At 41.4% G+C, this 13,367-nt stretch overlaps 1 protein-coding gene across 1 annotated transcript; it reads left to right on the forward strand.

The window, feature by feature from the left end:
* Positions 1-51: 51 nt before the first annotated feature.
* On the forward strand, positions 52-13,276 carry IRAK2 (interleukin-1 receptor-associated kinase 2; the record flags this gene model as incomplete). The annotated part of the gene is made up of 9 exons (XM_010086050.1): positions 52-190; positions 2,011-2,190; positions 8,143-8,313; positions 9,000-9,112; positions 10,650-10,844; positions 11,280-11,344; positions 11,769-11,883; positions 12,633-12,742; positions 13,081-13,276. Coding segments are annotated over exons 1-9 (1,284 nt in total), but the record flags the coding sequence as incomplete, so codon positions are not given.
* Between the last annotated feature and the right edge of the window lie 91 nt (positions 13,277-13,367).

The raw sequence follows: 13,367 nt of genomic DNA on the forward strand, positions 1-13,367 counted from the left end.
CTGATGGCCGCAGCGGGGACAAAGGACTCTGCGGAGAGGGACTGTGAAGCAATGACCCTGCGGCAGCCACCCCCCGCCCTGAAAGGGGGCTCCCCCCCGGCTCTGTACATACACCGCATGCCTGCCTGGGTGCTGGAGGATTTCTGCCAGAAGATGGACTGCCTGAGCGACTACGACTGGATGCGATTCGGTGAGAGGGGGACGGCGGGGCAGGTGGGCTGGCAGCAGGGCTGGCGCTCCCTGGCCGATGGGGTGGCGATGGCGGCACGCAGAGCAGGAGTGCTTCTAGGACGGGTGGTCGAAGGGCATGAGTTCGGGTGAGGTACGCAGCCTTCTCCACACAGGGCCGAGTCGTTCCCCAGCACTCAGAAGAGAACGTCCTGTAGCCAGGGAATTCCCGTGCACCAGTGTGTTTTCAGGATCAAGCGAAAGCTCTGATAAACAGCTGCAATTCCAGACTTCCGTGTTCCCTTGGCTTCCCCTGGGCAGCCAGGCTCCCTCCCCTTGCTCTCTCTCGCACTCCCCTTTCTGGTCGTGCTTTACCTTCTGCTACTTGCTTGCCTGTTTTCACAACGTCCCTCATATGTGCTTAGATGTTTCATTTTTTTCTTTCTTCCTTCACTTCATGTATATTCCCTCATACTTGCAGCCCCTATTTTTCTCAGTCCTGGCTGTGTCCTGGCTACTTTTAATAAGTATAAAAATGCAGCCCCTGAGGTTTTTATTCTTTTTTCTGTATCCCAGTCCAAACAATTCTAACCTGAAACTTTTCTTAGTTTGCTTACCTCCCTTCATTTAACATGATTTCATTTCATTCAAGACTTCACTCTGCTGAGTAAACTCTTGCCCCAGTTAAACTTGCTGACCTAGGGTGGGATCCTCTCTGCTATCTTCAGATGGATAAAACCGGACATCTCATATCCTCCTAAAGCCACCACACGCCTGCCCCCAGCTCCCAAGCCTCTCTCCTTCGGGCTAACCAAGCAGCACATCAGGTGTGGGTCAGCTGAGAGGGGCTGAGTCAGAGCAGCACCTCTGTGGGTGTCTCCACCAGCCCCCACAGACCACAGCTGAATCTACACAAAATCCCAGGAGGGAGTGGCAGGGTAATGTGCATGTCGCAAACCGCTGTTTCAGCACAGCTCATCCTGGCTGTGCTCCCCAGCCCCTCTGCGTGGGATGCTGGGGCTGCCCTCGTCCCTCAGCCCGCAGCAGGCAGAGGCACCCCAGGGCGGGCAGAGCCGCTGCTGAGGACGGGGCAGCTGTGACATAACCTGTCCCAAATACCGGGCATTCTGAGACATGTTTGTGGTTTTACCCTTCTTGTTATCTCGCCCTCCTCCAGCCCAGGGCACCGTAACTCCAGCACCTACGCTGTGGCCAGGTGCACCCGGTTTAGCAGGAGCTGACTAAGGGGAGGTGGGTTAAGTATTGGTAAGTGAGCTGAGAGGAGCACAGAGCAGGTAACCAGCACGTAATCCAGTGCATTCAGGAATCGGGACAGATCGTGTAAGGTACCTCCTGCTCTTAAAAATAGCTCAATTTCCCCAACAGGTTTATCTGACTGTAACACCCAGGTGACTCAGTCACTATTTGGCTTACCATAATATTGGTATTTAGCAATGTAGACAGGAGTGCACTCTCACCACTGACTTCTGCTACCTATTTTGGGAGAATCACACCAGGAATTTAATCTGAACTTATTTTGGTACAAAGTATTGAAGTGAAGGAAGATTATGGGGAAAATATACTGAAAAGTGTGACTGCGTTTTCTTTTTTGGGTCTCTGATATAACAACATTTTTCCCAGAATATTCGAAGGAATAAAAGTAATATATCTTACTTTAGGAACTGAATTTTCTTTGTGTTCACATAGCTAATTTATTGTGATCCTTCCTTTTAAAAGTGCGCAAATGAAAAAGCAAAGTATGTCTCACACCTTAGTTTTCCCTGCTTGCACTTTCTTGTTTTTTCGAATATTTAAACAGAAACATCCATTGTCTCCCACTAGCTTCCTACGTGATCACTGATCAAACAGAGCTACGGAAAATCAAGAGCATGGAGAAGACAGGGATCAGCATAACAAGAGAGCTGATGTGGTGGTGGGGAGTGAGGCTGGCGACTGTACAGCAGCTCCTGGACCTGCTGCAAGCACTGCAGCTCTACCGAGCGGCACAAGTCATTCTGGACTGTGAGTAGCTAACCCTTGCTCCCACGGGGAGTCTGTGCTGCTTGTTAAAGCACCGAGACCAAATCCCGTAAATCTCTCTTGCGAGCTGAAGAAGGTTTTTGCTGGGAGTCCCATGGTCAGATTCTAAAATTTCTCAGATTCTAAAATTTCTCCACTGATTCTGATTTTCTGCTCTCTCAAATAAAATTTGTGGTGGGAAAGAAAGAGGTGACATAGAGGAGGAATCACTGTTCCCTCTAGTCCATCATCCCACCATTGCAGTGGCCATCTTTGACACTTCGAGAGGTGCCAAAGAGAGGCTGGCTGTGCTCTGAGCCAGAGGTGGTACCCTCATGCATCTGACAGGGTTTCAAAACAGAGATTAATTACGAATGTTTTACTTTTTTTATACATGCTGGTTTCTCTGTGGTATCTTGTCATTATACTCTAATTGTCAACAGAGTAGAAAAACATATAATCAGTTTTGCTTATGCAGCCTTCTTTCCTGCACCAGAAGAGAAAGGTTATGAAAAGGAGAAATGGTTTATCAACTACCTACATTACTATTTCTTTATCCCACTTAGTGTTTTCGCTATTCCTACCATATATTCTTCTCAATCCCTCCATAAATCAAACAACTGTAGTCTTTTGTAACTCTTTGCGTGTAATTCTCCTCACCTATCTCCAGGTTGCTCTACTTCAGATTTGCCTTTTTTGAGGTAGGATGATTGGAGTTTGAACTCAGTGTGCCTAGTTAAGATAAACACTTGCCTTCTAGAAATCATGACACTTTTAAATATAATTTTCCTCTTCATTTTTCTCCATTGAAAATTATGTTTAAAATGCAGCTGTCCATTTTTGTAAGCCAAGTTCTACCTTGATCCAGTTCTACCACAAAATCTGTTAAACCCCTGACAACATACTGTCTTTCTGTACTGAGGTGCCCCAAAAAGTTGGGAGTGGACCATATTCCCTTTTTGCAACATCTTCCCACCCAAAATCTACTTTCTGGAAATCTAATGTTTGTCTGAATTTTGCCAGTTCTCCATAGAGAATTAGTAGAAAGAAAAACAGATTTTTGTTAGGTGGCCAAAAATGAGGACATACGCTTCCACAGGTGGAAAATGTGCAGGAGCACCATCTGCTCTTCACGTTCTGTGACAGGGGAACTGTCAGCGACAGGGGCGGCTTTGGGTGGCATTCTGAGCGGCTGTTGTGAAACAGCCTGCCTCTGCCCGGCAGGGCTGCCAGCAGTCGGGTGCAGCTGGCGTTCGCCGCACAGCAGCGAGGCGTTTCTCATGGAACTTCCACTAATGAATCACAGGTTTCTTGCCACAGCATTTCTTTGTGCAGCATTGCTATTTGTCTGGAGTTTCCTGGCAGAAAAAAATCTTTAACAATGGTATTTTAAATTTCTGTTTTCTTTTTTTTTTAAAGCAGCCTTCAAGCTAATTCTGTCTTAGTGCATCAAACACAATAATCATAGACCTAACGAGAGCGTTGCTCACTTCTTAATAGAACTGATTTTGGCATCACACATACGCAACCTTTTGATTCAGCAGATCCACTTGCTGACTGGATTCAGCCGCAGCATTCAGCTTAGGAGACTGGAACAATTCCTACTCCTCATTCCTCAGCAAAACAAAGCAAGCTGCAGGAAAGTGACTTGAATCTCTTTTAATTTGTATATCAGTAATCCAATTGTTAATTTAGTCACTGTCACTGTGACTTTGAAGGTCCAGTCTGAATGGCCAGGATTGAAAACAAAATCTTGATATTTTTTTTTTTTTTTAAATCTATACATTCACTAAATCTGATCTAGATATCTTTGATGCAATAAGCCTGGCTCCCTGATAATGGTATTTTTATGGATACTCTGGAGTAGAGGGTGAGTTCCGTGATGTGGGGACACTCTTGCCCTGTGCCTGTTCAGTAGTTAACAGTTGATTCCCACTCCATAAGGGAGTGTCTCCGTGCTCTTATGTAACAGGGTATAACCTACTACACCTTAAACTCTAATTACAGTCCTTGCATTCTTCCCCTGTCAGGGCACATTCTGGGGCCCACTTTTGTTTACGGCAGCTTATTTCAGTGTATTCCTTTAGAGAATTCATTGACATTTCTGTAATCCTGTTTTATACGTTGTGATTTAATAAAAAAACCCCCTGCATTCTCCTTCTGAGAAACATAAAAACTGAAATTGAAAAATTACTGAATGTTTTTACCACTACATAATAGCAGCAACGATTTTCAGCATAATTTTTATCTGTGATGGAAAAGCCTGGGTTTGTTCAGTTAGGTATGATGCCTTTTCTTTCCCATGTGGGTTAATTTTGCCATTTTTGCAAAAGCTGAGTTCAAAGAGCTTAGAAAAATTACTTGTTGTAAGAACTGAAATGATGCTATTTTCACCCCAAGGTCGAGTCTTCTCTTCTCTTAAAGGCCTTTAAAACAAGAACATGAGTCGATTTCAAACTGAGATTAGCTCAGCACATTGCAATGGTGAATCACTCCAAGAGAAGCTTCATTTATTTGATTTCAGAGAGCTATTGCTTGCAAACCACAACGTTGCTGGATGCCAGCAGGTGCACCACACATTGAGTAAAACAAGCCCCTGTAAACCCAGAGGCCGTGCAGAGGATCTCTGATCTCTAGGCCTGGTCCTGTGTTGAAAGGCCAGAATATGGCACTGGATCAAATCCTGAGAGGCAGCGTTTCTGCTTACACCAGAACCAATAAGATTTGTTTCTCTGATTATGGAAAATGCAGAGAATCAGGTTTCCAATCCAAGAGCAGCTTCCAGCAACATCGCCATTAAAAATAAAGATACAACACAGACAAAAATCCCCATCCTCACTGCACAGGAACATTCCTCATCCTTCTGTTTTGCTGGTTTTATTTTAAGTGGTAGGCAAATATCACTGTAGCTTGCGCAACATGCTCCTGACTTCAGCCTCTGGTACAAGAGGGGATTGCCTGTTACCTACTTTCTCTTTTGCTTCTGTGAGATTTACCTTTCTTTTTTTTTTTTTTTTTTTTTTTTTGCTTTCTCAGAAACATTTCTGAGACTCTTTGGACTTCACTTGCCATAAGCTGCAAAACCTGAAGGTTTTCCTCCTTTTAAAAATAAAACCCAACTGACTTCCTCCAGGCTGGAGGAGTACACTTTGTGATTTATAGGGAAAAGCTGGGCTTCTAAGATTTGTAGTTGGCTGATGCAAGTAAACAGGGGTCTTTAGTGATTTCTGTGGGGTAGATAGGAAATAAGGAAAGTAAATATTAAGAGATCATGGCAGGAAATGGACATACGCGATTCAGCTTCTTAAGACACTGAACCGATGTAACAGATCTGACATCCCTTTGTTTCTCTGATTTCCTTTGTGACAATGGGTGAACCACAAAATTGGACTGTTCCATGAAGGGCTTCATAAGGAGTTAGCAGCAGTTTTGGTTTTGACTCTGAATTCCTGTAAAGCAATATGAAGGCCAGACAAAGAGGGTTTAAAATAGGATGGAAGAGAGAAATCCTGTGGTGTGATCAATTTTTATTATGTTTCTGGATGATCAATATTAATTTTTGTCCCAGATGAATATAAATGCAATAAATTGCAAAACTACAATGAATGGATCTGTTTAAAAAACTTCTTATAGTTGTCTTTTGTACTGAAGTCCATAGCAAAACTTAATTTAAGCAGCAGAAATATTATTTTGTTCTTCTGCCATGTGGAAGTCATTATTTTTTTCTGGAATTAACCCAATGCTGGCATTCCGCCATGTGCTCTGTCATAAGCAGAAGTGATTTCTAGCAGGATCTTTTTAGGTTTGGACAAATCTTGAAGTCTCTACTCTCTATTTCTGCTTTTTATTTATATCTGAGTATGCCTACTTAGGTTATTCCTCTTGGGCAGATACGGAGAATACATTCCTTGTTATACTGGGCACTTTAGAAAATTAGGTGCTCCTTACATCATCGTAATTCTGTTCATTCTGACTTAAAGGAATCAGACACAACACACAGGAGATGTTTTGCTTTAGCTGGCAGATTACTTCCAGGAGAGTTCTACCTCCCTTCAACAATTTCTTGCACTACTGCAGTCCCACTTCTGAATGTCCATAATAATAGTTTTTTTCTTATGTCAGTTCTTTAGCTTCAGTAGTGACCTGCTTGTCTGATGTGCAGGAAGTTGCAAAATTAATGAAAAACCCTAAAAAGTAGGTTGAAAGAGGGAAGTGATTCTAATTTTAGAGACATCTAGGTTAAAGTACAGGAGGGAAAAGCCAACAACTGCAGAATAAAGGGACTGTCAGTTTTGCCTAAGGGCCTGCAAACTGTTCGATAGCTGATTTCAAAACCCTGTAAAATTTGGGATTTCGTAGCATTCAGACACAGTAATAAAGAAACATTCCTGATTTTTCTGAGTTTTAATTTGAAGACCTAGTTTAATTCAAACCTGCATTCATAGGTGACAGCTGAAGTGGATACAAACCCCAAACAGAGGTCAAAGGAAAAAAGTTGCCTGACATTCACATGCGCACTTCTCCCAATATTGCTTTGCATATACTCCTACTCTTCAACCCTTAGTACACCGAAGCTGTCATAGCTTGTCTTCCCTTAAAGAGCTCTACTGAATCTTGGTTTATTACAAGGAGCACAGATTATAAATGAAACATACCGCTTCCTGCTTGTTTCAGATAACTCCCAATGCTTTGTTTGTACAAAAAAAAAAAAAAAAAAAAAAAGAACACAAAGCTATAATCTGATTTCAAATGCAAACAGAGGCTTGTGGCTTTTGATTCCAAGATCACCACCACGCTTAAGATACAAAGCTGATAACACAGCGTGAAAAAAAAACCCTTGTATTCATACTTGTGCTTTTGTGTAAAAATAAACCATTGATTTTTATTTTTAAGAAAATGCTAAATGTATGTCTGATAAAAGGTGCCAGGTAGAAACAAAAGTTTAGAACTACAATAAGGAAAATATGGTTATCAGGCAGTAGAAAGTCCTTATGTCACCCCTAGTGCACACTGGGCATTTCCAAGCTCCTTTTCAACCTCAGTTCTAAATGTATCCATGGACAAGAATTCAGTTGCTTCTTCGGGAGATTTTGACAGCCTCATATATATCACAGTATCTTGAATTTTTTAACTTTGTCTTCTTCCCATCCTAACTGTAGCCTAATGTGATTTTAATAATTGCCTGTAAGATGCATACTCTTCAAGTCCCTGTTCGCTGAAAGCATCATTATTCTTCTTTGAACCAGTCTTCAAGTTGCTCTTTCAGGCCTGATTCCGAGATTTTGCCAAGCTGTATACAACATAGGATCTTTTAGAGCTATAGTGAATCAATAATTCAGCCTTTCATTTTTCCTTATATATCAGTAGGTCTTGATCTTTGACCATTTTTATGTTTCCCCTAGATTTTCTCCAGTTTGCTTCTTTCTGTTCATAATTAAAAGTATGATTCTTCATTGCAAATAGTTCTGCACAGGAAAGTGTCTTCTGGGAATGAGCATGGTCATGACACTAAAACCACACAACTGAAAATAATCCTGAAATATTAAACTGACTAAATACAATCCTGTCAAACTTTTAGATGCTTTCTTTAGGCTGGGAGATATTTGTGATTTGAGATCATTGGCTGAAGGATGCTATATAGAAAATAACAAAATAAATATGTTATTATTGCTGATTTCTTATTGTAAGAGACTGTATCTTTTGCATAGTCAGCCTTGGTATTTGTTTGATGCTATCACTTCTTATTTTCAGGAGTAGTTAATGTCATGAATATGGTCTGAATTTAAATACTGATAGTATTCCAGCAATTTAACAATAAATTGCTTGAATGTTCATTTCAATGGTCATGTTAATTTACAGTCTGTTTTCCTGACTAGGACTATTTCCTGATAACTGATTAGAGCCAGACTCTATTTTCCCTGGTAATATTCATCTTCCCTTTGTTCTTTTTTGAAGGGACATCAGCCTCTAATATTACCAGCTCTGAAAAAGAAGAGCTGGTAAAGCCACCTAAACAGGAGAATGTCTCTTCAACTCCCACAGAAAACAAAAATAGAGAGAGAGAAAATGAGATAAGCCTATTGCCATCACCAGACTCTTCACATCTGGGAGGATCACCAGCAGGCAGTAAGTAAAGCAATAGATTCTGAATTTGCTTTAACGTTGAAATGACCATATAGACAAGACTGCTGCCCATTGGCTTTCAGGATCATGTAATGAATATATTGCTCTTCAAAGTGGTCACATTTGAATATTTGCCTTTTTCCTAGCACTGTTGTGTGTTGAGGTTATTCCTAGCTTTAGCCCAGGGCCTCCTGTTCCTATCGCTCTCTTGGCTTTGAGAGGTGCTGGCTAGATCTGTCCTGTGTGATCTTGAGCTGTTTCCCAGGTCTCTGTGAACACCCTGGTCCTACACTAAAACTAGATCAGTGCATACATTTCCTGCCCCGTGTCCCTCTCTTCATGCAAAATAAATCCAGGCCAGAGGAGAGCCACACACACGTCAGCAGGCCCCTCTGCCTGGGAAAGAGAGGGAGCAGAACCACAGTTCGTACTGAGGAGAGCATCTGACCGCCAGCATAGCCGTAGGGAACTCTGTGTCCCTGAGCCAGGGCTGGAGAGATCTGCGCAGTCATCTCGCAAAGAGGAACCAGGAAAATAGCTCCCTATCTTCACACAGTATCTCACATTTGGACAGCTTGTCATAGGTTATCCCTGGTTAGGAAATTACACAAAATACCCCAGACCTTCCTAATTAGTCACAGGCTGTGGTATTGCCAAAATAAGGTGTATTTTCAATGCTGTTATTTCAGTTTCCGGTGCTGTCTCTGAAGGATCCTTGTATTCACTCCCTCCACCACCACCTCCCCCAAGAGACCTTCTGAAATCCTTGCAGTCAAATCCTCCTGTCTCATCAAGTGTGAAGGTAAATCCCTTCAGTACTCATTTATGATAACAATGAAAATTGCCTTTGACTTTCTGTGGTTTTTTCCATTAAAGTTTATCCCTCTACTTGCATAGAATTTAGATCTAGTGAAAAAGTGGGGCTTGATTACAATTCGTTTGGACTGAATGTAACAGTAAAGCTGCAGTTAGAAATCACTTGTCTGCCAGTGGAGGACCAGTGAGGGGAAGAATTAACAATATTGCATACTGCACAGCTCAGGATGGATACCATGCCCACAAATAGCAATAAATTCTGAAAGAATTTCCAGTATAGATTTTACAGAGGACTTAACGTTTCTGGTGTGATCACAGGACAGTTCAATATATACTACTGACTAGTCACAATGGCATACTTAGTTTAGTTTACTTTTATACTTAACATGTGGTTTCTGCTCCAAACTGGGCTCATATCAAATTTAAGTCAGGTTGCCCAGAGCCTTGTATAGCCGACAATTTAAAATGTCCAGGGATGGAGGTTCGATCACCTCTCTGAGCTCTAGTTCCAGTGCTTAACCATCTCCCTGTGAAAAGTTTTTCTCATGTTCCTAATGATTTCAGCACAGGCTCCTGTTCCTTCCTCCCTGTAGCTCTCTTGTCTTTAAGATATTCTAGCTACATCTGTCCTGTGGGTTCTCAGAGTGTTTCCCAGATCCACGTGCACGCTCTGGTCCCATCATGGTTGTCTTGGCCTGTTTCCTTTGGCTTATTTGGTTTGATTTTTTTTTAAAGAAGATTGTGGTTTAAAACTTTAAAGTCTCCCAGAATAACATGGTTCAAGAGTGCCAGCCAGAACAGAAGATTGCTACAAAGAATGCAGTAGTTTCAGAGTTTCTAGAGAGGGAGTTGTTTTGTTTTTCAAGTCTGGAGCACATAAGGTTGTGAAAGCTGCATGATTAGGCTACAGTGGAACTGTAATAACAATTGGCATTAGGACTTGCCACACTGGAAGCAACAAATTATTTTGCAACTGACGCCAGATACTTCAGAAGTAGACGTGAACTTCCTACCAGAACATAAATACATTATGTGGTGCTTAGGGACATGGTTTAGTGGGTTAGGTGGTGTGGGTTGATGGTTGGACTTGGTGATCCTTGAGGTCTTTTCCAACCTTAATGATTCTATGATTATGAAGGACTGTACTTTCTGATCCAACTGTTTCTCAATATATGCCCCAGCCATAAAGATTAATGGTTTTTGTAGCTTAAACTAACATAACTTCAAATAAATATACAGACTTTTAAACAAAACCAGGTCCGTTTTCTGGGAAAGGTGGAAATGCACGTTGGTTAACTGTTTTCAAGTCTCTTCTTCTATGCAAAATATTTACATCAGCAAAACACATCAAGACAGATATTACAAAGGGAAACCTTAATGAGTGATTGCACAGTACCTTTCACAATTTCTTTCAGCAATCACAGTGATGGCTTAAATCATGGAAAAGAAAATAGGACACCTGAAAGAACAAAAAAGCATGTGAACTTTCATGAGATAAACTTGTTTATTCTACAAATGTGTAGCCTTGCAGCTCGTCTAGTCCTCAGCAGGAGACATTGACTGATCTCCCCAGCGGGAGTCTTTTGTGGACCCAGAGGGAAGTTACTAATGCCACAAATGGTTTCAGTGACAAGAGTAGACTTTGTGAAGGTACTTTTGCGGATGTCTACAAAGGTCAGAGGAACAACATGGTGTATATCATCAAAAGACTGAAAGAGGCAAGTACTCCACCATTTCTTTTTCTTTGAAGAGGGTACAGTATTAGAATCTCTAGAACATTAGCAGTTGTTCTTTACTATTGTATGGCAAGGAACCAGAACAGCTACACAAGAGGAGAGGCAAAAAGGAAATTATGTAATGTAAGTAAACCTAGATTCAGCAAACACATAGGAGAGATACTTTACTCATGTGAGTAGTTTTATAAACTCAGTCCAGGGGAGTAGCTACCTGCATTGATGTTTGGATCAGAGGTGTCTTTACACAGTTTTTTGTTCTAATTTGCAATTAATTGTTGCTTTGACACAAAGTTGTCATCAGTGATACCTGCCTATTTTCCAAAGCAGTTTGTCATCTAGAGACCAAAAGATCTGTATAATAAATGCAACATCTTAATAATCACTATTGATGTTCTATTGCATGTTTTCATTCTTCAGACGGAATGCACGAGCACAGATTCCACCCAAAGATTCTTTCATACTGAAGTACAGATTTGCTTTCGGTAAGTGTCTGGCTTTCAAACACAGGCTGTGCGTATCCTGCACGCAGCCTGTTGCCCATGTGTTTAGTTGAAGACTGATGTGTCTGTCTCCCAGGCACTGGGGTTATTCGCTGCCTTTGCAGGAGCCCTGGGAAGCAGCATGCCTCCCTGCTGAGCAAACGCAGCTGCTCTGCCAGTCCCTGAGATGGTTCTGGAGCTTTCTATCCCTCCTACTTGCTCAGAATGGGGCTGCGCTACAATGATCTCTGTCTTTGCTGCTAGGTTAGTTAGACTTCTGTGATCCTGCTCAGGGCCATTCTGTGCTTCCAGCTGCAGGATACAATTCCCAATTGCCTTAAGTTTAGGAATTTATTCCATCTCAGGAATGTGTTTTTCTGTCTTGCTCTTATTTCATTTGCAAGTCATTGCTGATCTGTGCCTGCAGGTGTTGTCATGTCAACATTTTGCAGCTGCTGGGTTTCTCAGTGGAAACTGGATTACACTGTTTGATATATCCGTACCTGCCTAATGGATCACTACAAAACAAACTTCATTGTCAAGTAAGCACATAATCTGGGCCTGTTATCTATCTGTGATTACAAGTCCTGTCCTGTTATTGTATGAAAAGCAATTGTATCTCTTTGAATTCTGAGAAACAGACCAAAAAAAAAGTGCCCAAATATATTGACTGCCAGTACTAGAAAGGCTGCAGCTCTTTTCCAGTTTTTCTGCTGCGAAGTAGATCAGGTCAACAGGAAGTTTCTGCTGTGCAGCCTTTAGATTTTTAAGGTACTAAGGAACCCGCAAAATGTGTCTATGCATATTACAATAGTTCACTGGATTTGGGAACAGGTTTCTGTAGAAGCCATCATAATTTTCATTAGCATAATGTGCTATGAAGGTTTACAAGGCTTAAGAGGGAACAGTTTGAGTTGTTCACACCCACTAAAAGAGCATTTGCAGAGGAGATCAGAGGGCAGAGAAACATCACAAAAGCAATCCATCAAAACCAGCCTATGCCTCAGTAATGGCCAGTACTTGCTGCTTTGGACAAGGATGATCTTTGCTGTATCCTTCTCTCACACTGTCCCATGTCAGGCAAAATGTGCAGCACAATATATACGAATAGGTTCCTTCCTTGGCCTAGAAATCATCAGTTTCTGCCTTGGACCAAACTTTTGATTTAGGTCAGCAGGAGTTTTCCTTGGACTTTAATAGGACAAGAACCAAGTCTTTGGCTTTCAAACCTACTACTGTCCTACAGGTTTTTATTCTATAAAATACCATTTTTTTCCTCACTTCCTTGCAGGATGATTCTGTTCCACTGACCTGGGAGGTGCGAATTAGCATTTCTATAGGACTCATCCGAGCTGTAGAGTATTTACATAATTTTGGAATTCTTCATGGGAATATCAAAAGGTGAGGGGTTTGGCATATCAGCACTTCCTTGGTCACCTGTTAGTTCCAGTATTTCTGTAACAATAATGGCCGAAAGCTTATACAATTTTGAAATCCATTTGCAGTATCTTTCTGCTCTCTCTTGTTCTGTAGGGTGAGCACCATTTCATGTTTAATCTGCCTCTCTTTTCTAAATGATGGAAGTATATTCTTCTGAAGTAATTTTTGGAGTGCTTGTTCTCCCTTTCTACCATTCCTTTCATTCATACACAGCATAACTTTAAAAGGGTAAAACTGTAATTCTGTACCTCAAGTTAAAGTAATTATTTAATCAATATTGCTATTTGTCTTTATCACAGCTCAAATGTCTTGTTGGATGAAAACTTTAAACCAAAGCTTGGACATTCAGGTCTGCGATTGTATTCTGTTGATAAAAAATCAGAATATGCTGTGATGAAAACCAAAGTCCTACAAGCTTCTCTTACTTATCTGCCAGAAGATTTTATCAGACATGGGCAGTTAACAGAAAAAGTTGATATATTTGGCTGTGGTGTGGTACGTTGCCTTTTTTCAATGTTCTGTTGCATTCTTTGGTGCTTCTAGACAGGAAAATGGATGTAAGAGCATGTGCCTCATATCTGTTATA

Source organism: Pterocles gutturalis, unplaced genomic scaffold (genome assembly GCF_000699245.1).
Source record: "Pterocles gutturalis isolate BGI_N339 unplaced genomic scaffold, ASM69924v1 scaffold44175, whole genome shotgun sequence".
Lineage (NCBI taxonomy): Eukaryota > Metazoa > Chordata > Aves > Pterocliformes > Pteroclidae > Pterocles > Pterocles gutturalis.